Source organism: Theropithecus gelada, chromosome 3, assembly GCF_003255815.1.
Source record: "Theropithecus gelada isolate Dixy chromosome 3, Tgel_1.0, whole genome shotgun sequence".
NCBI classification, from domain to species: Eukaryota; Metazoa; Chordata; class Mammalia; order Primates; family Cercopithecidae; genus Theropithecus; species Theropithecus gelada.
The window spans coordinates 36,825,677-36,853,033 of NC_037670.1; the positions used below are offsets into that span (position 1 = coordinate 36,825,677).

The window sequence follows — 27,357 nt, forward strand, 5'->3', positions numbered from 1 at the left end:
CAATCTAAAATTTCTAGTGTTGGTGCTTGTAATACCATTTTTCAAGTTGACACTAATGCTAACTGTGGAATTCTCATGGTTTAAGTCAGAAGAAAGCAGTTTAGTGGAACTGTTCTTTTTCCCACTGAATTGTATACTGAGTTCTGTTATATTTTCTGCATTTTAACCCAGAAAGTTGTTCAAGAGAATTGACCATGGTAAGACATCTGTAGCTTATTTTGTATTTTCTTTTAATGGAAATTTTAACTTGACTTTTAAATTTAAGGTTGAGTGTAGCCTTTCCTGAACCAGTAACTAATGTTTTTTTAACTATTTAGTGTAGGAGATTATAATAAAATCCACATTGCTTAAGACATAAAATATTTGTGCAATAATAGGTTGAATAAAAACAGTAAATTGAGATTGTATTGGGAATAATGTATTATAAACCATATATGAAACCAGGTACTAACTTGGTATTCTTCATAGCTTTATCAGGAAGACAGAGCAAATACTATCTCAAAATGAAATATAAACAAAATGAGGTTCAGTGAGTGATGTGGTTTGGCTCTGTCCCCACCCGGATCTCATCTTGAATTGCAGTTCCCATAATCCACATGTGTTGTGGGAGGGACCAGGTGGAGATAACTGAATCATAGAAGCAGTTTCCCCCATCCTGTTCTCGTAATAGTAAGTTAGTTCTCACGAGAACTGATGATTTTATAAGGGACTTTCCCCCCTTTTGCTTGGCACTTCTCCTTCCTGCCACCATGTGAAGAAGGACGTGTTTTCCTCCCCTTCTACCCTGATTATAAGGTTCCTGAGGCCTCCCCAGCCATGATAAACTGTGAGTCAGTTCAACCTGTTTCTTTTGTAAATTATCCAGTCTTGGATATGTCTTCATTAGCAGTGTGAGATTGGATTAATACAGGGAGGCTACATAACTTTGACCCAAGTAGCAATAAACTATAGGGGTGAGGTTGGAGTCCAGGCCCCTGGTACTTATGGCCTTAAGCTAAGTGAAATAAGCTAGATACAGAAAAACAAATACTGCATGATTTCATTTATATGTGGAACCTAAAACACTCAAACTCATGGAAACAGAGTAGAAGGGTGGTTACTAGGGTTTGGATGTGGGGGAAGTGAGGAGATGTTGGTCAAAGGGTACAAACTTGCAGTTATGAGATTAATACCTAATGTACAGCATAGTGACTGCAGTTATTATTAGTGAATTGTATACTTGAAAATGGCTGCGAGAGTAAATGTTAAATATTCTTACCACGCACAACAAAAAAAGTAACTCTGAGGTGATGGATTTTTTAATTACCTTGATTGTGATAATCATTTCGCCGTGTATACATACATCAAAACATCGTGTTGTATGCATTGAATATACATAATTTTTGTCAATTATACTTCAGTAAAGCTAGGGAAAAATAAAAGAAGTGACTTAACCAGGACACCTCTCTGTAGCTCTATGGTAAAGCCAAAAGGGATAATAACTTTTGATTATCAGAACTTCGTCAACATCATTATTTTTTAAGACTGGGTCTTGCTATGTTACCTAGGCTGGTCTCAAACTCCTAGGCTCAAGTGATCCTTCTGCCTTGGCCTCCTAACGTGTTAGGATTATAGGCATGAGGCATCACACCCAGCTAGTTTTGAAGGTATCTTTATTACATTTTTTGTTTAAATATTTAATAGTAAGTGTTTAACTTGAAGCATTTTTTTATGCCTTAAAGTTGATTTTCCCACTCATTTTATGGATCAAAACTATTATCAGATTCTAATTCCCACTCCACCACCTTGTTTATAAAAGTTGACAGTTATGGAAATAAAGTAATACTGAGTTTTTCTAATGCCTATCTTTGACATTGAATAAGGATTATAAAATTTCTTATAACTTGAATGAATTTTTACAAATTTGACATCTTTTTATAAAAATCTAGTATTGACCATTTCAACATAAGTTTTACTTATCTCTGAAATACAAGTAGGACCTATTTTTATTAATTTTCTTAAGTGATGCCAAGTGACACTATTTTTTTTTTCACTTTTTCTTTACCTTTTTTTTTGAGACAGGATCTCAGTCTTTTGCCCAGCCCTAGAGTGCAGTGGTGTGATCTTAGCTTACTGTAGCCTCAGCCTCCTGGGCTCAAGCAGTGCTGCCACCTCAGCCTCCTGAGTAGCTGGGACTACAGGTTTGCACCACCAGGCCCAGCAATTTTAAAGATTTTTTTGTAGAGATGGGGGTCTTGCTGTGTTGCCCAGGTTGGTCTTGAATTCCTGGCCTCAGACGAGCCTCCGACCTCTGTCTCCCAAAGTGCTGGAATTATAGACATCAACCATTGTGCCTGGCCCCAGTGACACAGTCTTAATTTAGAATAGGGGAGCATCTAATAGTATTAAAATGGCCTGGCAGAGAAGTGGATATGAGGCTTGGTGAAGATAAGCACAGGATGTACCATCTTAGAGTAGGTGTTAGTTTCTGCAGTAAGCCAGCAGCAACATTCTTAGCAGAGCCTAGAAAGATCAAGTGAGGGCTGTGTGGTGGTGCAGCCTCTTAAGTCTCTCTGGTTCTTCAACATGCTCAGGTTGGTGGCTTTGATATTTTCTTCGTCCAGGATGGGTTGTTCTAAGTTTAGGGAAGATCCAGTGGATATTTACCAAGCCTCTTATACTGCCCAGCATGTTGCCATGAGACAGCAGCGTTATCACCTTAAATGATGCAAATACTCCTTGTGCATACCCTGCCCCTGAGATCTAACATCTGGATTCTGGAGACTGTTGCTTATTCTTCCATCTTGCTGCATGGTCCCCAGGTTATGTACGTAGTGTGGCTGGGCACCACACATGTGCCCTGGCTCCTTGCAGCCATACAGAGGTGACCTAACTGGATGTAATTGGGTGTCTACCAGGTATTGGCTACCTGTGTAGGCTGAGGGCCTTCCACAGTTCTAGCAAAGCAATTCATTGCCTTCCTGAATTTTGTAATGCTTCATTTGTGAAACCCTTGATGTAATAACTGTTGATATTATTTCTTTTTGAAAACTCCCCTTACTCTTCCCAGTTTCTTCATTTGTGAACTGGAACCAATAGAAAAGTACCAAACTTAGGGTTGTTGTGAGGCTTCAAAGAAATAATACAGCCCAGAGAACATAGTATATACTCAGCAAATATTTATTAATGCGACTACTAAGCCAGCATTGGTGATTGATTGACTCATAGTGTCTTCTGTTTGCCAGATGTTTTCAGAGGCTCTGTTCATGTTCATACCCATGTTTGTAAATGACAGAACGTAAATTTCTTAATCCTCTGTCTTCTCCTTCAGCATCAGCTCTTGTCCCCAAAGTAAAAGAACTCAGTCATCCAGAACCCTGTTTTGTAGATCTGTTTTTCAAAATTGGGCAGTTACTAGAAAATTAAAAGCAGTCTAGGGAAAAGCCTTTCCTTTGGGTTTGTTGCTTTCTTTTCTCTCATAATAAGGCTGTGCCCAAACTGTAAGGAAAAATCAAGAAATTGTAAAATATATCGTCAGGGTGTTTATGGTAAATGTAAAACATTAAGTAACATTTGAGTTAATTTGTGCTTGTACAAACCTCAGAGGCTTAAATAATGAACCAATGACACATAATTTCAGAAAGTTTTCATTAGACTCTTTGCGTTGGTCTTTGCAGTGTCATATTTGCTTGTCATCAGTATTAGCATTCCTCTATTTTGAGTGTTGACTAGGTGCCAGGCATCATGTTGAGAAATGTATGTGCTTATTTAATTCTCATACTGACTCCATGAGATAGATACTCCATTTTACAGATGAGGACCCCAAATCATAACCTTTTGGCCAGAATTACAGTTAGTGTTAGAATTTAAACCTATGCAATCTTATTCCAAATCCTCTGTCTTTACTCCTCCAGAATGCTCCATTAAATGAATTGTTGCTTATAATCCGGCTGTGTTAACACTGGAAAAGAACTTGAGAACATTTAGCCCAACCACTCCATGATGTTTGGCAGTACTTCTTGCCATTCTTTCAGTAGATAATTTATTTGAGTTTAAGGGAGAGTCTGTGAATTAATACCAGTACCAAAACTCCCATAAGAAAGTAATGGAGACGCCTTTTTTTAAAAAACCAGAATTTTTAAAGGTGTTCATTCCGTTATCTTCTTGCCTAACAAGTTCCTATGTTGATTACTTAAACTATTCTAATCCTGATACAGACGTGATAGACTTTGAATTTGTTAAATATGAATTGGCCTCCTGATTCTAGCTGTTTTGCCAGAGGCCTGATTTAGAGAAGGGATTAAACCACTGGTCAACCTTGGATGGAATCTGGACCAGCAGTTCCCTCTCCACAACCCCTGGCACTTGGCTTTGTGCCAAGAATATCCTACAAAAGGAAATTGATTTACTCCACCCAAGACAGACTTCCGGAGGCTGTGGTTGTCCCTTGTTAGCTTAGAAGTTGGTGCAGTGTATGTGTGATCCACGTCTAAATAGCACAGCATTGCTGTGCCTAGTGGAAGTTGGGTTAGTGCTGACATGCTGTTGACTCACCTTCCCAAGGATGGAAGCTCTGGCCTGGGTCAAGTTGTGGTCACTGCAGTTAACAGTTTGTTGATCTCAGGGAGCATTCCTCAGTTGCTGATGTAATTGACAATGGTTGGAGCCAGCTCTTCCCCAGATTCAAATGGACCGATTAGAGGACTTGTTGGTTCCGTTTATCAACCATGTAAGTGAGTGCTGTGAAGTTGGCATTGTTTTTAGACTGTGTTTGGTAAGATGAAACTCTGTTCTCAGGCATTAATATCTTTCAAAAGTACAATGTTACTTATTATGACCAAAGTAGGGATGAAGTTTGCAAATTATTTGGTGTAACTATTTAATTTGGTTATCCATGCAATGCAATTCTCTAACCAGTGTGATTGTTCTCTTTGTACAGTACTCTTACTTTGCCATAAAATTGTTTTCTTTGTTTTTTTGTTTTTGAGACAGAGTCTCGCTCTGTTGCCAGGCTGGAGTGCCGTGGCACGATCTCGCCTCACTGCATTCTTCAAGCGATTCTACTGCCTCAGCCTCCCGAGTAGCTGGGACTACAGGCGTGTGCCACCACACCCAGCTAATTTCTGTATTTTTAGTAGAGACGAGGTTTCATCATGTTGGCCAGGATGGTCTTGATCTCTTGACCTTGTGATCTGCCTGCCTTGGCCTCCCAAAGTACTGGGATTACAGGTGTGAGCCACCGTGCCTGGCTGAAAATTCTTCTTAATAAGATATTTCTCATAGAATGTGTACGGAGTTTCAAAAAATTGTGACTGGTTTCAAAATCAGATAATTTGCAAGAATTAGCCATAGTATAAACACATAGTTCTCAAACTGTTGTTTGGGAGTGGGTCCAGAGATCTGTTTAACAAAACTTTGAGTAGAGTCCGGTGCAAGATAAAATTTGAGAACCACTAATGTAACCTTACCTTATCTGTGGACCACATTTTGAGCTTTGGAAGAAATAACCCTTTCTATCCTTCACAAGGTAACAGGTGATTTTTTTTGCGCAATTATTTGATAATGAGCTTATATTTGAGATTAAGGTATGCGCACAATAGTGTGCATTCTCACTCTAGGTCTGGGGACCTTGACTCTTTGACTCTTCTGTCCTTTTCTCTCCAGTTACTTGGTTTTGTGCATTAACAAACTTTTTAATTTACCTAATTTTTTTTACTTGTTTACTTGTTTCTTATCCCTTACTTAACATTGCATCATTGTTTTTTGTAGGCCCTGCAGTTCAAGATATTCATCAGCCCTTTCCACCATATTAAAATACACAGACTCCATCTAAAATCATGGATCAGAGTAACATGATAGATATGAAAGTGTAAGCATGTCACAATACTCCCCTGCCCCCAGTCTACATAAAACTGCAAACACTTTATTGCTTGCCAAGAAAGTAGACAATAATATTGAAGAAAGTCCTCCTTTTCCTCTTCTTTGACCAACGATGGAGCAGTTCCTGACAAATGTCAGTCAGTTTGCTTTTTGAGTTCTTTAGGTTTATGTGTTGTGTTTGCAGTGGATAAATATTGAGTAACAGGTACTGACTGTATTGTATACATTGAAAACTATCCACCAACAGAGTATTTGTGGGAGGATAATGTTCTTTTTTTTTGCGGAGGAGGATGATGTTCTTTTTTTTTTTTTTTTCTCTGAGACAGGCTGTCTGTCACCCAGGATGGAGTGCTGTGGGGTCATCATGGCTCACTGCAGCCTTCACCTCCTTGTCTCAAGTGATCTTCCCACCTCAGCTTCCTAAGTAGCTAGGACTACAGGAGAGGACCACCAAGCCTGGCTAATTTTTTTTTTTTTTTTTTGTAGAGACAGAGTTTTGCTGTGTTGCCCAGGCTGGTGTTGAACTCCTGGGCTCAAGTAATCTCCTAAAGTGCTGGGATTGTTGGCATCAGCCACTGTGCCTGGCCTGAGAATGACATTCTATAAATAGTTTCAGTCCCTTAGTTTAATCCCATATTTTGATCCTATAACATATACAATATTTGTGTATAGTATATGATCTGCCAACTCTCTAAGAAGATTTTAAAATTTATTATGTTAAATTTCAAACATATACATCATCCAGCTTCAAAAATTAACCACATTTTGCTGTTCTTGTTTCAGCACCTCCACCTGCCCCATTTTCTTTTCCGAAGCATTTAAAAATAATTCTCAGGTATCATATCATTTTACTTGTAACTACTTCAGTTCATAGGTTTCTGAAAGGATTTGATGCAGAATGTTATAATTCTATAATGTTATAATTCTAAAATGTTATAATGTAATTCTATAATTATAATGTTATAATTAAACCAGTATACAGAGAGAAAGGCCACTGGATATTAGTGCATGTTTTGCTCAGTCCTTTTAAGAGTCTATTAAATCACATAGGGATTTTCTGAGTACCCATTAGAACCACAAAAAATACCTGTGAGACCTTTTTCACTGTAGTAGAAGATGAGTTTCCTAGGGTAGCCCTTTGTTGCTAGAACAAATAGGTGTTTTGTTTCACCAGGAAAATCACTGGAACAGCCGTGACTCAGATCCACTAAATGAAGGAACAAAAATAGGATCTGCCTCACCTCCTGATTTTTTTTAAATCTCTAGGATGAGTAACCAGAATATTTTTATGTTGTGCTAAGTAGGTTTGTTTGTTTGTTTGTTTTTTACTCTGACTTATACGATTCGAATTTTAGAAATATATTGTTTTTTCCTTTTTTCTTTAAAATTCTGTCTGGAATTTCCAAATGAGAGATTGTAGCTCCTAAAACCTTTCTTGGTGTTAGTGTCTTGCTTTCTGTTCTTAGCGTCTGTGGCCATTTCTAACTCCCAGTGAGGAAAGAGCTCTCTGGTCTTGTTTCTTTGTTCAATGAAGGAGCAAACCTGCCTCTCCTTGATCCACTCCCCACTGACTTGTTTTGTAACAACGAAAGTTATCTCGTACTTAAAAGACAACTTGAAATTATAACACACCTGTAACAAAGTAAAGTGTATGGGTTTTTACATAGATTTAAAAAAAGGGCAGTAACCCTTTTTTTAAAAAAGCAAAATTTAGATGGGATAGAACCCCCATCTACAAAATAGATTTTAAAATCTCAGTTGCTGTCATTGAAATCTTAACCTCCTCTCAAATACTGGCACACCTCTGAGGAACTTCAAATACTACTTGAAAACTAATGGTCTAAGGAGGGCCGGGCGCAGTGGTCATGCCTGTAACCCCAGCATTCTGGGAGGCCGAGGTGGGCGGATCTCTTGATGCAAGACTGGGCAACATGGCAAAATGCTGTCTCTGCTAAAAATAGGAAAAATCAACTGGGTGTGGTGGTACATGCCTGTAGTCCCAGCTACTCGGGAGGCAGAGGTGGGAGGATCGCTTGAACCCAGGAGGCATAGGTGCATTGAGCAGAGATCGCGCCACTGCAGGCCAGCGTGGGCGACAGTGAGACCCTGTGTCAAAAAAAAAAAAAAAAGGAAGACAAATGGTCTAAGGAAACTAGTTTGTGGTTTCTCAGCGGGGAATGCCATTCTAGTTTCTACAGATCTGGCAACAGAAGACAGGGACATAAATACTGGCTTGCTTTGGAGTCAGGGCCAAGACTTAAATCCAGATTAAAAACCAGCTTTTTTTTTTTTTTTTTCTTCTAAAACAACCAACCTGTGTTTTGGGTCCAGTGTCTGCCTTGTAAGTTGCTCAAAGCTCAGATACAAGGAAGTAATCAGCACACATTTTTATGATAACATTCCTGAAAAGAAAAAGATGAGGTGGACTAAGGTAAATACACTGCTCCTTAAACATCCATATTTTTAGGTTATTTATGAATCAAATGGGCATGGTTACCAAAGATGAATTATAGAGGTATAAAACTCCAGTCTTAGACCTCAAATTTCAGTTTTCCTTAGGGAGTAAAACACTTCCATAATCTTACTGAGGACCTAAACAAGCCTGTACATAGTTTAACACTCCCTAGATAGGGCCTGATGGCTCCAGGATACAGTAGAATCATGAAATTGCCTATTTCTTTTTTAAAAATCTATTTTGTCCATCGTGTGTGTGTGTGTGTGTGTGTGTGTGTGTGTTATGTTCATTCTTTCAGAGAGGCAGTGGTGTGCAGAGTGAGAGGATCACAGATGTGTATATGACAAAACTATTTCTTTTTCTTTTTTTCTTTTTTTTTTTTTTTGAGCCAGAGTCTCGCGCTGTCGCCCAGGCTGGAGTGCAGTGGTGTGATCTCGGCTCACTGTAACCTCTGCCTCCCGGGTTCAAGCAATTTTCCTGCCTCAGTCTCCTGAGTAGCTGGGATTACAGGTGTGCGCCACCACGCCTGGCTAATTTTTGTATTTTTAGTAGAGACAGGGTTTCACCATGTTGATCAGGCTGGTCTCAAACTCCTGACCTTGTGACTCGCCCGCCTCAGCCTCCCAACGTGCTAGGATTACAGGTGTGAGCCACCGCGCCCGACTGACAAAACTATTTCTAAAACGTAAGTCCAGATATTCCTGCCAAGGGCTCTCTGGGGCTTCGTTTTGACTTATATGCAAAACACTCCTAATGTGGTGACGTTGGGGAGATGAAGATCTAGGATGAGAGAGAGAAAGGCAGGTAGGACACATGCCCTTCCAGTAACTTTCCAGCTAGGGCTTGCATTTAACGTCTGATGGAGGCCTCACCATCCAGGCAGATGTACTTACTTAGGAATGAGTTTGAGATAATAAGGCTAAATGTGCTGCCTTCTGTATATAGTTTGCATTTGTCCTAGTGTACGACTAAGGACATGAAAAATGAAAATTTAAGTGACTAAAATAAAAGAGATCTGTGGAACAATTGGATTGAATTTGCACCAAGTCAAGGAGAAAACTCTTCTGTATTTTGTATGTTTTGTCATGGTTCTATGATTACTTGTTAGAAAGTGACATAAAATTCAGTGACTTAGTTTGATATGAACTTGGCTATCTTTAAGTTATAGAATCCATACGTATAATGTGGCTGTTTTCAACCCCCATACCCTGAGTGGTTGGGGATGTCTTGAATTTCTAAGTGAGAAGGTCTGGTGCTGTTGCATAGGTAATCATGTTAACCAGCTTTACCTTCTGATAAGCTCTCAATTTAAGAAAGTACTTCTAATCCTGGCTTTTTCTTTGGCTTGCTATCTTATTATGCACAGAGCATAATTGTAAGAAGGGATAATATCTCTTGCTGTCTATTCCCTAGGAATAGTGTGAGTACAGGGCTCTTTTAAAAATATGAAGAGATGGGCACTATTGTATAGAGACAGAGATTTGATGAAATGTTAAAATGTTGGATGATTTTAAATGAAAAGTGGAGTGGTGAAAAGTTTATTTTTAACCTATGTGGATACCTTAGATATTTAGAAACATTGAAGTTGTAAGGAAGAACAAATATCTTGACTTCAAGAAAATGGTCATATGATATTGTGGAATCTATTTGGTCTTCCTGATGTGTATGTTTCCTGACATTTAGCTCCTAAAATCCTTGGAATCTCCAGTGCTAAGAAGGTCTTATATGCTAATGACATGACTGGGGGCTGGGTAATCTGCCATGTGATTAGAGGGTTAGGACTTTCAGATACCCTCCCCAACCTCCAAGAGCTGAAGTTTGAGTTGATAAACTAATGATCAATGGTCTGAAGTTTGAAGTTGATAAACTAATGATCAATGATACCTACATAATGAAGCTTTCTTAACAACCCTGAAGGACTGCGTTCTGGAAACTTCCAGATAGATGAACCGCATTGAGGTTCCTGGAGGGTGGGATGCTAGGAAAGAGCATGGACTCTCCTTGTCTCTTCAACCGCACCTGTGCACCTCTTCCATCTGGCTGTTCATCTGTGTGTCCTTTGTAATATCCTTTAAAATAAGTGGGTGAATGTAAGCAAGTATTTCCCTGAGTTCTCTGAAGGTGCTCCAGCAATGAATCAAAACAAAGGAAGGCATGGTGGGAATGGTAGCCAGTTGGTCAGAAGCACAGGCTACAACCTGGGGCTTCTGATTGACATCTGAAGTTGGGGGAGTTTTGTGGTACTGAGCCCTCAACCTGTGGGATGTGTAATCTCCAAGTACAGTGTCAGAATCCAGTTGAATTAGAGGACACTCAGCTGGCATCCATTGGAGAATCATCTGCAGTATTTCTTGTCATGAGCTTGGGCAACATAGGGAGACCTTATCTCTACAAATATAGCTGGGAGTGGTGGTGTGCACCTGTGGTTCCAGCTGCTCAGGAGGCTGAGAGGGAGGATCGCTTGAGTCCAGGAAGCAAACATTGCTTCTCCTCCAAATGCTTTACTTTAACATGTTTGGAAACTCCTGAAAGGAATTTCAACATGAGAGAAGTTAATGAGTTATAAAGGACTCAATGCCATTTTGTAAATGTCAGAAATCAAAGTCACAACCAAGTTAAATTGGAGATTAGGGCCAGGAAGAGAAATGTAATATCTGGTCAACCATATCAAATCTGTATTTTGGTGGAAGAAAATTTTCTTACATTGGTTCTGATTGGTTTGATACGGACAGAGAACTGTTTTCCTTTATTCTAGTATTTTTTTTTTTTTTTTTGAGACGGAGTCTCATTCTGTTGCCCAGGCTGGAGTGCAGTGGCGCGATCTTGGCTCACTGCAACCTCCACCCCCAGGTTCAAGCAATTTTCCTGCCTCAGCCTCCCGAGTAGCTGGGATTACAGGTGTGCTCTAATTTTTGTATTTTTAGTGGAGACGGGGTTTCACCATCTTGGCCAGGCTGGTCGTGAACTCCTGACCTCGTGATCCACCCACCTCGGCCTCCCAAAGTGCTGGGATTGCAGGCGTGAGCCACCGCCCGGCCTATTGTAGTTGTTAATCAGTAAACATAGCCAAAAGATAAGATTGTAGACTGAGTCCATAGTCTAATGATTTGTCTTCCTAGCAATTGTGAATAATTCAAACATTCAAAATTAGTCTGGCATCATACAAACATTAGCCTAGTCCTAAAATGAGGATATTGGCAAGTGTGTTAATAAAAATTGCATATGCAATATTAATAGGTTCCTTGTGTAGGCTGCTGATTACTCAGGAACTGTCAGATGTTTTGTTTTGTTTTGTCTTTGAGAGACGGGGCAGGGTCTTACTCTGCTGGAGTGCAGTGGCATGATCGTGGCTAACTGCAGCCTTGACCTGTCAGGCTCAAGCGATCCTCCCTCCCCAGCCTCCCAAGTAGGTGGGACTACAGGCATGCGCCATCATGCCTAGCTAATTTTTGTATCTTTTTTTAGAGACAGGGTTTTTGCCATGTTGCCCAGGCTGGTCTCCAACTCCTGAGCTAGAGATCTACCTACCCAGGCCTCCCAAAGTGCTGTGATTACAGGCATAAGCCACTGTGCCCAGCGCCCAGATTTTTAATCTTCTCTTTGACATTGAGTTTCAGAAATGAAGTCTAAATAGTGAATTTGCAGTGTAGAATATGATGCACCAGGAAGATCACTTATCCATTTATTCATTTTCCTTAGACCATGTCAACCCGATTCTTAATTTATTTTGACCCTTGAGGTCTTTGCACCAACAACTAGAATTTAATAGGCACTAAAGTTGGGTTCTGTTGTGATGGTGTTTTTAGAAGCGATTTTAATACTCAAAATACTATAGTCTGTAACATAATTTATTGATTTTTAAATTTTTGCCAACTAAGTTGAAGTAATCAAGTGTTTATATGTTCTTTGGATGAGGCCATCTGTCAAAGAATTCTGGCCTTAATGGAGATACATGTATGTTGTGAATACTAAACAGATATCCAGGTAATAAAGCAGAAATCATATGCTGTATAATGGAAATGTAAAGTTCTGAATTAGTTCACGAGTAGGAGAGAAACTTTTTTTAGATGTAGAGAACTACAATTAATTTCTTAAAGACTGCCTATTTTACATCTTGAATATTAAAAGTCGAATTCAGTGCATTGGGACCTTGTTTTTGTAGATTTTGATTTGAATGAACTTCAGTTCGCTGAAATGTCTAATGGGTGCAAAGTACAGATTTAATTATAAGGTTGAGCTAAAGTCAGAATTCAAGCATATGGCATATATAATATCAATTTAATCTTTCCCCGTTAAATTTAGTTATTTTTAGTGAGTCCCAAACACCATATTTGAGGCATAACTTTTTTCTTTCTTTTTTTTTTTTTTTTGAGATGGAGTCTTGCTCTGTTACCCAGGCTGGAGTGCAGTGGGGTGATCTTGGCTCACTGCAAGCTCCACCTCCCGGGTTCATGCCATTCTCCTGCCTCAGCCTCCCGAGTAGCTGGGACTATAGGCGCCCGCCACCATGCCCGGCTAATTTTTTGTGTGTGTTTTTAGTAGAGATGGGGTTTCACCATGTTAGCCAGGATGGTCTCCATCTCGTGACCTTGTGATCCACCCGCCTCTGCCTCCCAAAAAGTGCTAGGTTTACAGGCATGAGCCACCGTGCCTGGACCCTCAGGTTTTTTCTTTTTTAAAGAGGCAGAGTCTCATTATGCTGCCCAGGCTGGAGCGCAGTGGCTATTCACAGGCTCGATCATAGCAAATTACAGCCTTGAACTCCCGGCCTCAGTGAGTGTAACTTCTCACCATGCCATAGTACTTTTATCTTAAATTGTTTATTTTCTTGTTTATGCTTTTTTAACTGCCTCTGTTTACAAAATTGACCCTGTATCTAGTGACAGCTAGATTGTATCACATTTGTCATCTAAAGATTCTATGGGCAACTTATGTTTAGTTGTTTAATATGGTAAGTTTATTGTTTTTCCTTATTTAAGAAAACAGGATCTGGATGAAAAGAAAAAATCTTAATTTAACTATCACGATTCCAATAGGAAGTAGACAGACATTCATCTGTATACATTAGGTGTCAAAGTAGAGTTTTGTGGTTTTTCATTTTGAAGATTTGAGATTTAAGACTTGGCTATCTTTCAGTCATATTGTGCTATAGATAACATATAATGTTTTTCACTGATGAGAACAATTGGTTGGATCTCTCAGATGACTTGAATTACGTATTAGCTCAAGTCAGTGGTCAATAAATTTGGCTTTACAGTTCAGAGGAATTTGTTATGACTGAATGTTTCTCTCAAGTATTGCCATATTGCTCATTTTGGCTACCAATGCCTAAATTATACTTAGTATAGTAGAAATTTTCTTATTTCCCTTATTTAAGCATGCCTCCATTACGCTGTTGTTGTCTCTAACAAGAGTTTAATAATCTTTGTTTTGGCTTAGTAAAAAGAGCCAACAAATATGAGAGTGACTGGCTGAGTGTACTGCTCTGTGCTCAGTTATCTTAAAGGGAAAACGTTTATAGGATCGCTGTGAACTATAAGATGGTTACATTTTGCTGGAAAACCTTGCTGCTGCTTTGGTAAATAATGAAGTGTTTTGTTTTATGGGCCTTTTCACTACTTCATTGACAACATATATGTATTTTTATTTTATTTTATTTTATTTCATTTTATTTTTTTTGAGATGGCGTTTCGCTCTTGTTGCCCAGGCTGGAGTGCAGTGGCGCGATCTCAACCTCTGTTTCCCAGGTTCAAGAGATTCTCCTGTTTCAGCCTTCTGAGGAGCTGGGGTTACAGACATGCACCACCATGCCCAGCTAATTTTGTATTTTTAGTAGAGACAGGGTTTCTCCATGTTGGTCAGGCTAGTCTTGAACTCCCGACATCAGGTGTTCCACCTGCCTCGGCCTCCCAAAGTGCTGGGATTACAGGCAGGAGCCACCGCGTCTGGCCAACAACATACGTTTATATTACCCAGTAATAGGCATAGTCTAAGAAAGATAATAGAATTTATTCTTAGTAGTGAACTCTGGCTTTTTAAGCAAATTTTTTTTTTCTTTGTTCTTTTCTGTGGTAGTGAGGAAGGAAGGAAGGGAAGGCTACTACTAAAAATACAAATTGCTAAATAGAAGTCAAGTCTCTGTTTGGGTGTTGAGGCTCATGTATGGTGCTGTCCAGACTTGACACATTTAGAAACAGGAATTTGCCCTTAGCATAAGCTTAGCCAAATAGTTGAGTCATTTCTAGGTATTTTAACATGATAGAATGCCTTAGGAAGTGTCGTGAATCTCTAAAACAGGTTTTCTTGAGGATTTTATTAGTTTCTTAAAACATGGAGAGGAACTCGATTCTCAGCGCTGGTACCTAAAATTCAGAGACATCAGTTGTGAGTTGCTGTGCTCCTCAGCTCTAAGCCGCAGTTGTCATGGTCACGCATGTCCCCTTCTGGAGAGAGGCCTTGCTGTTTTCTGCAGAGCTTCTCTTGTGCCTGGCTTGTGCCTGGAAGTCAATGTATCACCACTTCAGAGAAACACTATAAAAGCTTGGTGATCTTCAAACAAGAATTTAAAACAAGGAAGTTTCCTTTCACAGATATCTTAAAACTTGGAGCTAAATAAAGCATGTGAGTAACGGTGAGAGCCTAATTATAGACATTTTTTAAAAAGCAGTGCACCTTTCGTTGTATCTTAAACATCGAAGAATGGTATTGTGTGTCCAGTTTTGTTTGTAAATGTAACCTTCGTGTGAATGACCATCTATTCCTTTCTTTTTGGAAGGTTAGCCAGTCAGCTGTTGTGTGATGTTCAACATTTTATATAATGACATTTTGCACAAGGTTTCAATATAACATCTGAGGAAACATTATTTAAGAAATAGTGCAGTTCTCTGGGTATTGTATTAATCATATTAATTACCTGTTGCTTTTATCACCATATCACCCTAGTATCACAAGGCATGTGTAATACTATTTTGTAAAGATTTTCTAAAGACCTTCCCTTTATAGAAAGGAAAATTTAATTCAGAAATTGGGCTGAACTCTCTTTCACTTGTGTGAAAATGGGAAAATTAGAAGTAATTTGTGTTTTTTATTGTGAAATCAGTGTAGGAACCTGTGCTTATATCATGGAAACAAAAGCACTAATATTTTTCTCCCCTCAGGTGTGGGCTTTGCTTCAGATATCCATGTCTTCTACTTTTTCTATTCTTAGTTCTTATTCACTTATTGTCTTTACTTCGTATCACTTTATTAAATTTCACAGATGCAATTTAGGAATCCAGGGATGTGATCAAGTTTATGCATCTGCTTGTCATTGGCCATCTCACATTTATATCGCTAAATGAAAATTTAACTTACTTTGGAACAAACCACCATGATTTAGTTCACCTGTGTGGTTTAAATGACAAAAGACCTAGATTTTTTTTTCTTTTTTTGAAATGGAGTCTCACTCTGTTGCCCAGGCTGGAATATAGTGGTGTGATCTCAACTCACTGCAACCTCTGCAACTGCCTCCTGGGTTCAAGCAGTTCTCTGCTTCAGCCTCCTGAGTAGCTGGGATTACAGGCACCTGCCACCACGCCTGGCTAATTTTTGTATTTTTAGTAGAGACGGGGTTTCACCATCTTGGCCGGGCTGGTCTTGAACTCCTAACCTCATGATCCACCCGCCTCAGCCTCCCAAAGTGCTGGGATTACAGGCGTCAGCCACGGTGTCCAGCCAAGACCCGGAATTTTACACTGCACACAGTGCCCGGCCAAGACCCGGAATTTTACACTGCATTGGGACTTTATAAAATTCTTGACTTGTACTTTTTTGGCGTGTTCTGAATGCTCATGATCTGCTTCTGAAGTATTTTAGGCCTTTGGAAACACCCCTTCATTCTAATCCTCTCTTTTCTTGCTCTGAATTCTACATGTCATGTAATTATTTTGCCTAGATCCAAATCTGATGTGTTATTATAATCATCATTTCTGCAGGAGCTTGGCAACACTCCTGCTTTTGTTCCCTTTAAAGCTTCTTTTGGTTTTATTTTGTTTCAGTGAGAATGATCTGGTTAAGTTTTGCTTGATCATCCATTTCAGATCTCTTAGTACGTTTTTCAACTTCAGTTCCAAGTATGTTAAGTGTGTCACAAGGGAAGGGTCCCACCGTCAAATACATTTTGGGAAACCTCGGTTTTAAAAAAGTTAAACTGACTTCATTTTTATGGGATTTTTTTCAAAAGCCTCCCGTATGCATCTTGAATGATCCCATTTCCCGTATGTGTTTTATGACAGAATTCTTCCCCCTCCCAGGTAATAACTGTTGACATTTTCTGAAAACTGTTTTTGAGAACACTGAATTAGGTGTGAAATGAGGCATTTATTCATACTTCGTAACGAATGCCTTAAACATCATTGGGCTATTTTGAGTATACATCGCTAGTGATATATTTAATAACTTAGTGGTATAAGCATGCAATAAAAAATTTCTTACACATAAGAAGTTCTGTGTAGACGCAAATTTAATACTGTGGCTGAAGAAATGAACCAAAAAATTTAATATCTTGAAATTTGCTTCTCAGCGGTATTTAGAATCATTGTGATTCACGGATTGTAAATTGTCAGAGTGGACTTCATGAACCTTATATCAGACATTTTGAAAAGAGCTAAAATTGCCATTAAACTGCATGAATTAAAATATCTTAGATAGTTTAAAAATACTGTGTAGACTTGGTGAGTCAGATCTGCCACACTGAGCGTGTAGCTGGGGGTGAGGACACACGTGCTGCAGTGTCGTTACCAGTTTGTCTCTTTTAGAGACAACTTGGCAGGCGGACGCCTTGCAGATAAACAAGAAAAGATTGTCTATTTCAAGTGGCATAAGACATTCTTTAAACCAACGTGTCATATCTGGTTATATAGTCAGCATTTTCTTTAGTGCTGAAAATCCTCTCTCAGGATTCCTGAATAAATAGCAGATATCTTGGTAGGGATAGCTCGCAGGAGATTTCAAATGCTGTATATTCATCCGTTCAGTCTCCCCAGATGTCTTACGAACGTGCTCATATTCGTTTTCTTTTCTTTTCCCTCTTCCTGCTAAATACAAGTTGAGGCAATATGATTAGGTCTTAAAGTACTTACTCTCCCTTTTATGTATATTATTGCATTTTAATTCTCATAATATCCTGTGAGGTGGGATGTTACTGTGTCCATTTGACAGATAAGAAACTCAAGAGATAAAGCTATCAGCTTCCTCCAAACAGCCGGTAAATACTAAATACAGAATTGACTTTTGCCTTTTGATTCCAAAGACCATATTGGTACTTTGATGTGTGGGTCCCTTCAGCCAGTTCCTACAGTGACCCTGACCCAGCTATGAGTCCCCTGAGGTCTCTAGAGATATAGACAGTGATGGATTAGACCCTGTTCATAGTTGGAGATACAAGACATAGAGAAGTTTCCAGCAATAATTTTTTTAGTTATATATTTTCATAGGGCTTTTGATTTATGTAACCTATTCGTATATATTTGTTATTCCAGTAGAGTTAATGCATTATTCAAGGAGATTCCAGGTTTTAGCCTTTTCTCCATTTGTCTAAGTTGTTCATTATGAAATGATTGGCTAGAATTAGAAAGTCTTTACCTACGGAGCGATTCTGACTGGCTTCCTTGGTCTTGGAACCCTAGTTATGAGTGCATTGTCTTGCTTCCTGCTGAACTTTGCCCAGAAATAGTTACCACCTCATTTTTTTAAAATGAAAGCTGGATAATCAACCCTCAAGATTTCTTAATTAAAAGATTACTGCTACAGATTGACCCACAGGGAGTTAATGCAATAAAATTATTTTTGATCATTCTGTATGAAATAATTATGGGCCAATCTTCTGTAATCTTTAGTTGAAGGGGTTATCTTACTTAATGTTAATAACTTTTGATACACCAGCTACCTTTTAAAAATTAACGTAGGTTTTTTTTCTTTTTTTTTGCTTCTGTGGAAGGCAGGCTGTATTTTATAGGATTTACAGTTTACATAGTTATTGTTTTATGTCAGTTGGATTAATTATGTTTTGGGTAGAAACTCTGGTTCAACCAATATTTGAATGCCAATTTTGTTCTGTGAACAAATAGAAATACAGAGATCAGTAAGACATGACTCTTTCCCCCTAAGTAAAAACTGAGGTTGGAGTTTTCAACCTAGGCATTATTGACATTTTGGGCCAAATAATTCTTTATGTTGGGTGGAGGGGGTGCAGGCAGGGGAGGCTGCCTGTGCATTGTGGGATGTTTAGTAACATTCCTGGCTTCTACCTACTAGATAGATGCCAGTAGCACCACCCAAGTCGTGACAATCATCTTTGCCAAGAACTTTGAGCTTCTACGTAGAAACAGTTCACAGGGCTCGAAAAGCAAGGTGGCCTAGGACCCATGTAGTTAGCAAGCTTTCCTTGGTGGAGAACCACTGCATAGCTGAACAACATGGGTGAGGCTAGTGTCAGGGTAAAGGAACTCTTGACTGAAGATTGGCCGTGCACAGAAAACAAAGTGAGCGCATAAGGATCTTTGGGGATTTACCTTCATTAGGCCACTGTTGGTTAGCGTTAGGTGTACACCAACATTATTGCCTCTTTAGAAACAGCCATGCATGTAACATTTTAGCAAATCTGAAAAGACACTTCTATTCTAATTACCTAAAATTCTTATTACCTAGAATTACATGCTATGAACAACGGCAGTGAAGTCAGAAGCCAGAATCTATGTGATGTTATCTGTTTTGTGATCACAGTTGTGTTCTTCTCCTAGTTTATTTGAACGAGTTTGTGAAAAAAGTTTTTGTGCTTATGTAAATACTCTTTGCTTAGATTTTTTTGGTAGAATGTAAATCTTTCCCACACAATGCTATACCCCTCCTGCCCAAGGGCAAGATACAGATTGTACAGCTTGTTATTTCTCTGTTTTAGGGCTTACTCCTCTGTAGACATGTCAAAAAGACATCCGTGGGGGGTCAGGAATGCATTAGCAATTCAAGCTGATAATCTGCATGGTGAGAGTCCAGATAATTTTTTCCCCAGGTCACACAGGCAGCTCTGCACAGATCTGTTAAACATCTGCTGGTTTTGAAAATTAAAATAAGTTCCCATCACTCAAGGCAATGAAATGTAGATGAATCGCTCTGCCAGATTGACTCTTAGAACTCTTGATGTGATGTGGGGCTAGACAGAATGGGCTGTTTGCTAATAAATCAGGGAAGGAGTGATTGTTTTTCTTCTTTTTCTCTCCCACCCCCGTTAGGACAAACTCACATTCTCTAGCCTGGTGCACTCTAATAATGCCTGTTGACCTTGGCCGTGAAAGCACTCCAGACTCACCCCCCAAACACTGCACCGAATGTGCTCATCCTTGAAATTTACAAGCCTTAGAATCTTTCCCACCTCCACTCCTGTTTTCTGCCTCCCTGCCATGCCTGGTGCTGTTACTCCTGGTGCTTCCAGTCAGACCGTAGTCTTGGCTGTGCAGTACCTTTAGCAGCCCTCAAAAATGTTTAATTTCTTTTAAAATCAGAAGGAAACATAAATAACATGACAATAATCATGAATATACAATAATGAATCCAGCTTGACTTAGAGTTGTCTTTATACCAACAGAGCCCTAAAATATAGCTTTTCATGGTTTCTTAAGAGACAAAGGGACCCACGAAAGTTGTCCTGGGCCCCCACATCCTCCTCATACACAGGTGGGATGCTGCTCTTGCTTGCTTTGGAATGTGGCAGCAGCTCCCAGTGACTTCACACGTTTATTACAAATTCAAGGTCATTCGCACGCTAGCCCTGTGCTACCTTTCATGCCTCCTGTCCCCACACTCAGCCTGGACACGTTTTCTGCCCTGGTCTTTGGTCTGCCTTCCTTCTCCTTCTCCAAGTCAAACCAGTCACTCTTTCCTGAGAGCTCTTTGATACACCCTTGCCAGATCTCTGCATTAACACTCCAGCACCTTTGCTTAGCCAGCTTGCCCTTATTTGTGTCTCCACCATTAGATTTTCTGTCCATCAAGGTCAGGAATGTTTTTGGGTTACCACACTGTCCCTAACTTTGAATATGTTCACTGCCTGGAAAATGTTTATCTGAATACAAGGCATCAAGCCAGAACTTGCCCAAAACTTAACCTAGGACTCAAACAACTCTGAAATCTTATCTGTGTAGAGTGGGAAGGGCATGTGTTTGATAACCATCAGCATTTGCTGTTTTGCTTAGCCATCAACAGTCTGTTTCCATCTCTTCCTCATAGTATTTTCGGGTGTATTTTTATACACCAGGCGTTCACTCCGGGTGTTAGGTTACTGAAATCTCTGACAATCAGTTCTGTGTTACTGAAGGCTTTTAGTTGCAGGATTCAAAAAAAAAAAAATAGTTGATTGCACATTCGAAGTTTCGCTGCTCATACTGTTTGTGTAATTCTCGGAGTCTAGTTAATCTGATTTTTAAAGTGTTGCCTGAATTACAGAGGAATTCAGGAATGTGTTATCAAAGAATCAGGAAATTAACACTGAAATTTATTGAGCAACATAGCTAATAGGTTGTCTTGCTTTTTAAGCCTTCTTGTTTTCTAAGAGGAGCCTGAGGTCCGTGGACAAGTTGAACTGTAACTGGTATTTAGGAATTGGTAAAGACAGAGGTGTGGATGCTGTGTTTTCTTTAATCTGTTAGGAAATTACTCTGCTGGTGCCACAAGAAAAAATTTCACAGGTATCTAAATTGGAATTTATTTTGTATTGTTCCACGCCTTTGTCAATAATTACATTTTCTACCTTCTAGTTTATTACTGTTATTGTTTTTCATGCCAGGTGTTTCTTACTTGTTGGCCTAAGTATTATTGAATGCTTATATGTAGGAGTGAGAGAGTGAGGCCAATGCTAAAGAGTAGGGACAGTGAAGTAACTTTTGTCTTGTTTGCACATTAAAAAAAAAAAAAAGATTAGAAATCCTTGCTCTATATACTAGAAATATTTGATGCTCTCTTTTCTTCTCTTCTAACAGAGAAAACTTAGATGAATACTTACAGGCTCTACCGTCAACTAACCGCACCCTCCTAATATTGGCATCTGCATATTTACCATTGTCAATATCAGATTGCCTCCAGTGTTGTGTCACTGAAACTGACATTACCATTACATCCAAGAGTAAGACTACAGTGTGATTTTGTGGCTCCTGGTCTTCCCTTCTTTCGGCAACAATCTTTTATAAATATAGTCAAGAAAATAGAAATAGAGTCTTCACTGTTACCTTCCCTTCAGAATTATTTTCTCCTAGTATTGTGGTTCCTGATAGCCTTTATTCCTATAGAAATGGCAATTTGAAAAATTCCTTTTGTGAATCTGAGGGCTCTACAAAGGAAAGCTTCTTTGATAGTGCTTTGGTGTAAGTTATTTAAGAAGGACAATCTACCCATGCTTATCAAGCAAATAGCCTGAAATTTGGACCTGGAGTATTCTTTAGTGTTCCAAGTCTGCAGGAAAAGAAATAATCTTGGCTTAAACTAAGTAAGTTAACAGAATACAATTTGAACAATGAACAAGAATGCTGTTCGAAAATTATCTTGGGTTCTTTATGTCAAGTTAATGTTCTCACTGAATTTCTATTATGTTTGTAAAGCAATTTTCTCCTAGACCAAAAGTCCTAGTAATAAAACCACAGCAGTATGAGAGTTATAAGCACACAGCAAAGGCTGATGAGTAAATGTTATGACACTTTGAAAGGAAATAACCAAATGATACAATGTAAATATCCTTTGTGCTTATCAAAAATATGTCACTTCATGTTCTTTTCCTGCATTATTTCTGTAATTATGCTAAAAATAGAAAGGTAAAGGTCTAAGACCATAAATTCTTTGATGCCCTTTCCTTAAAAGTAAGGAATTATTATCTTGGATTCCTATGTAATATACTTACTTATAATCTCACTTGTTCTGACTGCAGGTGGCCTCTTACTATCTTTACATCCATGTGAATGTGTGTGCTTTGATGTGTACCTATGAGAGATAAGAACAAAAGCAAATGTCAAATATCTGAATTCCTGTTTCAGTGAGCTTTCATGGAGTAAATTCTTTTGTCTACTTGCCTGTGACCTCTTCTAATATGACTTGCATTAATGACCTTTAAGAAATCTTTTAATAAAATAAAAGTGTTTATTAAAATATTTCAATAAAAATTTTTTATTAAAATCTTCTTCATACGTGTTGCTTGAAAAGAATCTACTCATGGCAAGGACCAGTTAGTACCATTTTATGAAATCACAAGCTCATGGGCTTGTGATAAAACATACAAGTACGTTAAATTTGGCATTGGTAACGGCAGGCAGACTCACGTGAAAAATGCCCTGAACTGTTCTGCCTCATACTGGTGGGAAGTCAGATGGAAATGACTTTCTAGAGAGTTTAGCTGGCCTCCGAGCTTAGTGGGTATCCACTCTCCTTATCCTCCAATAGCTGCTCTGAGATTTTAATGCACATTGAAGGACAATATGATAACCTGGAAAATTAGCATTTTGGTAAAGGTCTTTAACTTCATTAGTATTTTCATACCACTTTGGTACTAGAAATTGTAAAGATATTAAAGGGTATGGACAATGTGGAATGTATGTCCCAGACCCAGAAATGTGTACTGACTCCTCACTGTAGCCCAGAACCGAAAATCCCGCTAATTGCCTCTTCCCATCCTAGCCTGAATTGCCTCTCCACCTATGTTGGTTTTACAATGGCCTGAAAAGCCTGAAAGCTGGTAGAAACTGTATAGGAAAATAGGGTTGGGATAAATTTCTGGGCTGACAAAAGGATAGAGGAATATGCTTCTTTTTCCCCTTGTTCTAGTATATCAGCCACTCTAAGATGCAGATGTATGAGTATGGCTGTACTGGGCAAGTTCTAGTTAAGTGGCAGATCCACTACCTCTTCTGGAAGCTTGTTTTCCTTTATATTCCCACCTGCAGCTTTTCAAAGACTTAATCTCTTCTCTTATGATCACTTGGTGCTCTGTTTTGTCCGTGCTCTACGTTCTGAGTGGTCAACATTGCAGTAGGACAATGAGAAGAAACGGGAAAAATGTAAGAACCAGAAAACTGTTAAGGTTGCACTTACTTGTGCATTAAGCATGTTGGCGTAAGTCTTAAACTCTAGAAAACTCACTGTAGTGCTGTGAAGTACCACCGATAAAGTAAAAGTTCACTTTAACGCTGTATCCTTATTTAGTGATGAATATGATGTTGTGTAAAAGATGAGGATCTGTGTATACCCGCTAGGTGATGAGTGAGGTAACATGAATAACATGGCAATATCCTAACTGTGCAGGTATGAGGAGTGACCCCCAGGAATATAATTGCAATTAAACTTACAAATTATGTGGGGATAGTCTTTTAGGGCAATAAAATAAATTATATCTAGAGCTCATAACTCTTATGCATACTTGGCTAGGTCTATGCAGCAAAGCACAGGTGATACTGAGGCTTTAACTTTGGGATTTGTTTGGTGCTGAGTCTGCCACATGGTGAAATGTGATATGAGCTCAGTGCGAGTGTCACGTGATCAGTCTGCTTGCCCCAACATGCCAGAATTCCATTTCTCACCCCACTGTCTCCTCTGCATACATACCTACCTCCCAGAGAGGGCTGGGTGGGAGCTACATGTGGCAAGAGCCCTCATTGCTTTTGTTACACAGATTTCAACACATATGGCTTGATGGAGTGCAATTGCAGTAGCATGAGTCTTTGGTGATGAAATGTGCATGTCCTTTGCTGGGAGAAGTATAATTATAAGATTTTTGTACTCACATAGCCACATGTGAGGTACGAGCAGGAACGTGGTCTCTTTAATAGCATTGGATTGCTTTCAGATTTGAAATATTTCCTTTTAGAAATACATTAAGTGTAAACAAAATACATTTAATTTTTTTTTAAAAAACCATGCCTTTGTACAAATTGTTTATCATTTACAGAGGTCTAAAAAAAATAGGAGAAAAGTTAAGAAGCCCACAAAATCAATCAGATCTAAAGATTGCAAAGATTGTTTATCATCTCCTTAAAAGCTCCAGTGCATGTGTTTACAATATCATTGTGTTTGCCTCTGCTCAGATTCTTACTTTCCAGGTCTAGGACAACCCAAAGATCATAAGCCATAACTGATCCTACCTTATATAGTACATTAAATATAAAATACTGATGGCCAGGCATGGTGACCAGTTCCTGTAATCCCAGCACTTTAGGAGACCAAGGCAGGAGGAACACTTGAGGCCAGGAAGTTGAGACCAGCCTGGGCAACATACTGAGACCTTGTCTCTACAAAAAAAATTAGCCAGGTATGGTGGTACAAGCCTGTACTCATACCTGGTCAGGATCGCTTGAGCCCAGGAGTTTGAGGCTGCAGTGAGCTGTGATCACCACTGCACTCCAGTCGGGGCAATGGTATGAGACCCTGTCTCTTAAAAAAAATACAAAATGTTTATGAAGTTTCTGGCTAGGTATGTGCTAAATGTATGCCAATTGAAGTAATTGAAGTCTTGATTTTCCAAGAACTTATAAAAAAACCTGAGAGGAGATGGCAGGTATGCAGTAAGATTAATAAAGGACAAATGTGTAATATGTTGTCATGTACATAACTTGTTATTGTATTGTATATTTTATACTGGTTTATTTCAGGCATGTTAAGGGCAGTGCTGTCCAACAGAAATATAATGCAAGCCACTTGTAGAATTTAAAATTTTCTAGCAGCCATATTTTAAAAAGTAATTGGCGTTAATTTTAGGCATGTATTTTATTTAACCCAATTACAATCATAGCATGTAGTCCATATAAAAAATTTTTACAGATTTTTTATATCACAATTTTTGTACTATAAAATATTTATGGTCAAGCATGGTAACTGATGCCTGTAATGCCAACACTTTAGGAGGCCAAGGCAGGAGGAAGTGCTTGAAATCCAATGTATATTTTACACTTAAAACGTATCTGAATTGGAACAATAAATCTTCATCAAAAAATTTATTTTAAGTTCAGAAAATTTATAGTTAGAAAGTAGATTCACTTACCTGAGTTCTGGACATGCTTCAATGTTTAATAATGGGATGGTGTAACAGATTTTAAATCTACATTTATATTAAGTATAAATAAATAACATGAAAAGCTTCTCCATCTCACTAGTCTTGTTCCAAGTGCTCATACACCACAGGTGGCTAGTGCTTTTGCCCTGTTAGATAGTATGGGTTTAAGATATTCAACGGTATACAGTTGACCCTTGAACAGTAATGGATTGGAGTGCTAACCCCTGTGCAGTCAAAAATCCATGTATAACTTTTGACTCCCCCCCAATTTAACTATTATTAGTCTATTGTTGACCAGAAGCCTTACTGATAACATAAACAATTAATACATATTTTGTATATGTGTAATATACTTATTTTTTTCTCTAGCTTTATTAGAATAGTTATTAAAGAAAAGCATAAGGAAGGGAAAATAGGCAATTCGTTAAGTGGAAGGGGACCAGCCTAAGGGTCTTCCTCCTCCTCCTCTTCACATTGTATAGGCTGAGGAGGAAGAGAAGGGGCTGGTCCTGCTGTCTCAGAGGTGGCAGAGGCGGAAGAGGTGGAAGCAGGAGAGTCAGGCCCGCCTGCTGTAACTTCTGTTGAAGAAGATCTGTGTATAAGTGGACCCGGTCCGTGCAGTTCAAACCTGTGTTGTTCAAGGGTTAATGCGGTATAACCACATAACAGAACTGCACTTGTACCGCTTAAATTAATATATATGTATAAGCCGGGCGCAGTGGCTCAAGCCTGTAATCCCAGCACTTTGGGAGGCTGAGACGGGCGGATCACAAGGTCAGGAGATCGACACCATCCTGGCTAACATGGTGAAACCCTGTCTCTACTAAAAAATACAAAAAACTAGCCGGGCGAGGTGGCGGGCGCCTGTAGTCCCAGCTACTCGGGAGGCTGAGGCAGGAGAATGGCGTGAACCCGGGAGGCGGAGCTTGCAGTGAGCTGAGATCCGGCCACTGCACTCCAGCCCGGGCAACACAGCGAGACTCCGTCTCAAAAAAAAAAAAAAAAAAACATATATATATATATATGTATAAAAAGAACTGTGTAAGGGAGGAGAGTTTCCAAGAACAGCAGCAGGAGGGAGTGAAGGTGCTTGTGGGTGTAGGGCAGTAAGGCCTATAAGGCTACAATTGAAAAGTCTAGAGGTAAGCCCCTGAGCACAAGGGATTAAGCAAAAACAATCAAATGAAATGCCACATGTTAATCATAGTATGATGACTTTAGAGCGTGACTAAAAGCATCATAGTGTATGGCTTTAGATCACCAGTGCTTTACCTGCTATGTGGGGCAGGAATGCAGGTTTCAAGCAGGGAGGTGCCCAGCTATGAGGGTTTCCCACAGATTTTAAGTACAAGGTTCCACTGCTTAAAAACTGGAAAAGTGTGAATCTCTGACTTTCTACCAACTTCGATAATCTCTTCGGAAATGCTGCTGGTTGATTGTCCATCTAATTTAAGTGACTTGTTGATGAGGTGCTCATGATCTTACGATGTTTCTTCCCAACCCCAAATATTTCTCCATCACTGTTGTTCATTTCATTGGGTACTTTCTTGTGATTTTCCTTCAGATGTCTTCTGCCCTCAGTTTTTTCGGATGAGCTAGTTCTGTTTTCTTTAAATTCTCCTGATAAAATTTTCTTTCCCTCCAAGTTTATTTTTATTTTTATTTTACTATTATTATTATTATTATTCATTATTATTATTGAGATGGAGTTTCACTCTGTCACCCAGGTTGGAGTACGGTGGCATGATCTCGTCTCACTGCAACCTCCGCCTCTCGGGTTCAAGAGATTCTCTTGCCTACTCCTCCTGAATAGCTGGGACTGTGAGCATGTGCTACCACGCCTGGCTAGTTGTTTTGTATTTTTAGTACAGAAGGGGTTTCACCATGTTGGTCAGGCTAGTCCTGAACTCCTGACCTCAAATGATCTGCCCGCCTCGGCCTCCCAAAATGCTAGGATTACAGACGTGAGCCACCACAGTGCCAA

General features: G+C 39.2%; 1 protein-coding gene across 10 annotated transcripts in view; it reads left to right on the forward strand.

The window, feature by feature from the left end:
• The window catches only part of APP (amyloid beta precursor protein), a 288,793-nt gene that overhangs the window by 25,728 nt on the left and 235,708 nt on the right, over nt 1-27,357 (forward strand). Inside the window, exon 1 of one of the 10 annotated variants that reach the window (XM_025378886.1) lies at nt 4,471-4,708. The exons of the other annotated variants lie outside the window; for them this stretch is intronic. Within the exon in view, the coding sequence (XP_025234671.1) occupies nt 4,667-4,708 (42 nt within the window). The 5' untranslated portion in view covers nt 4,471-4,666. Of the gene's footprint in view, nt 1-4,470; nt 4,709-27,357 lie in introns of those variants that run through there. 10 annotated transcript variants of the gene reach the window in all.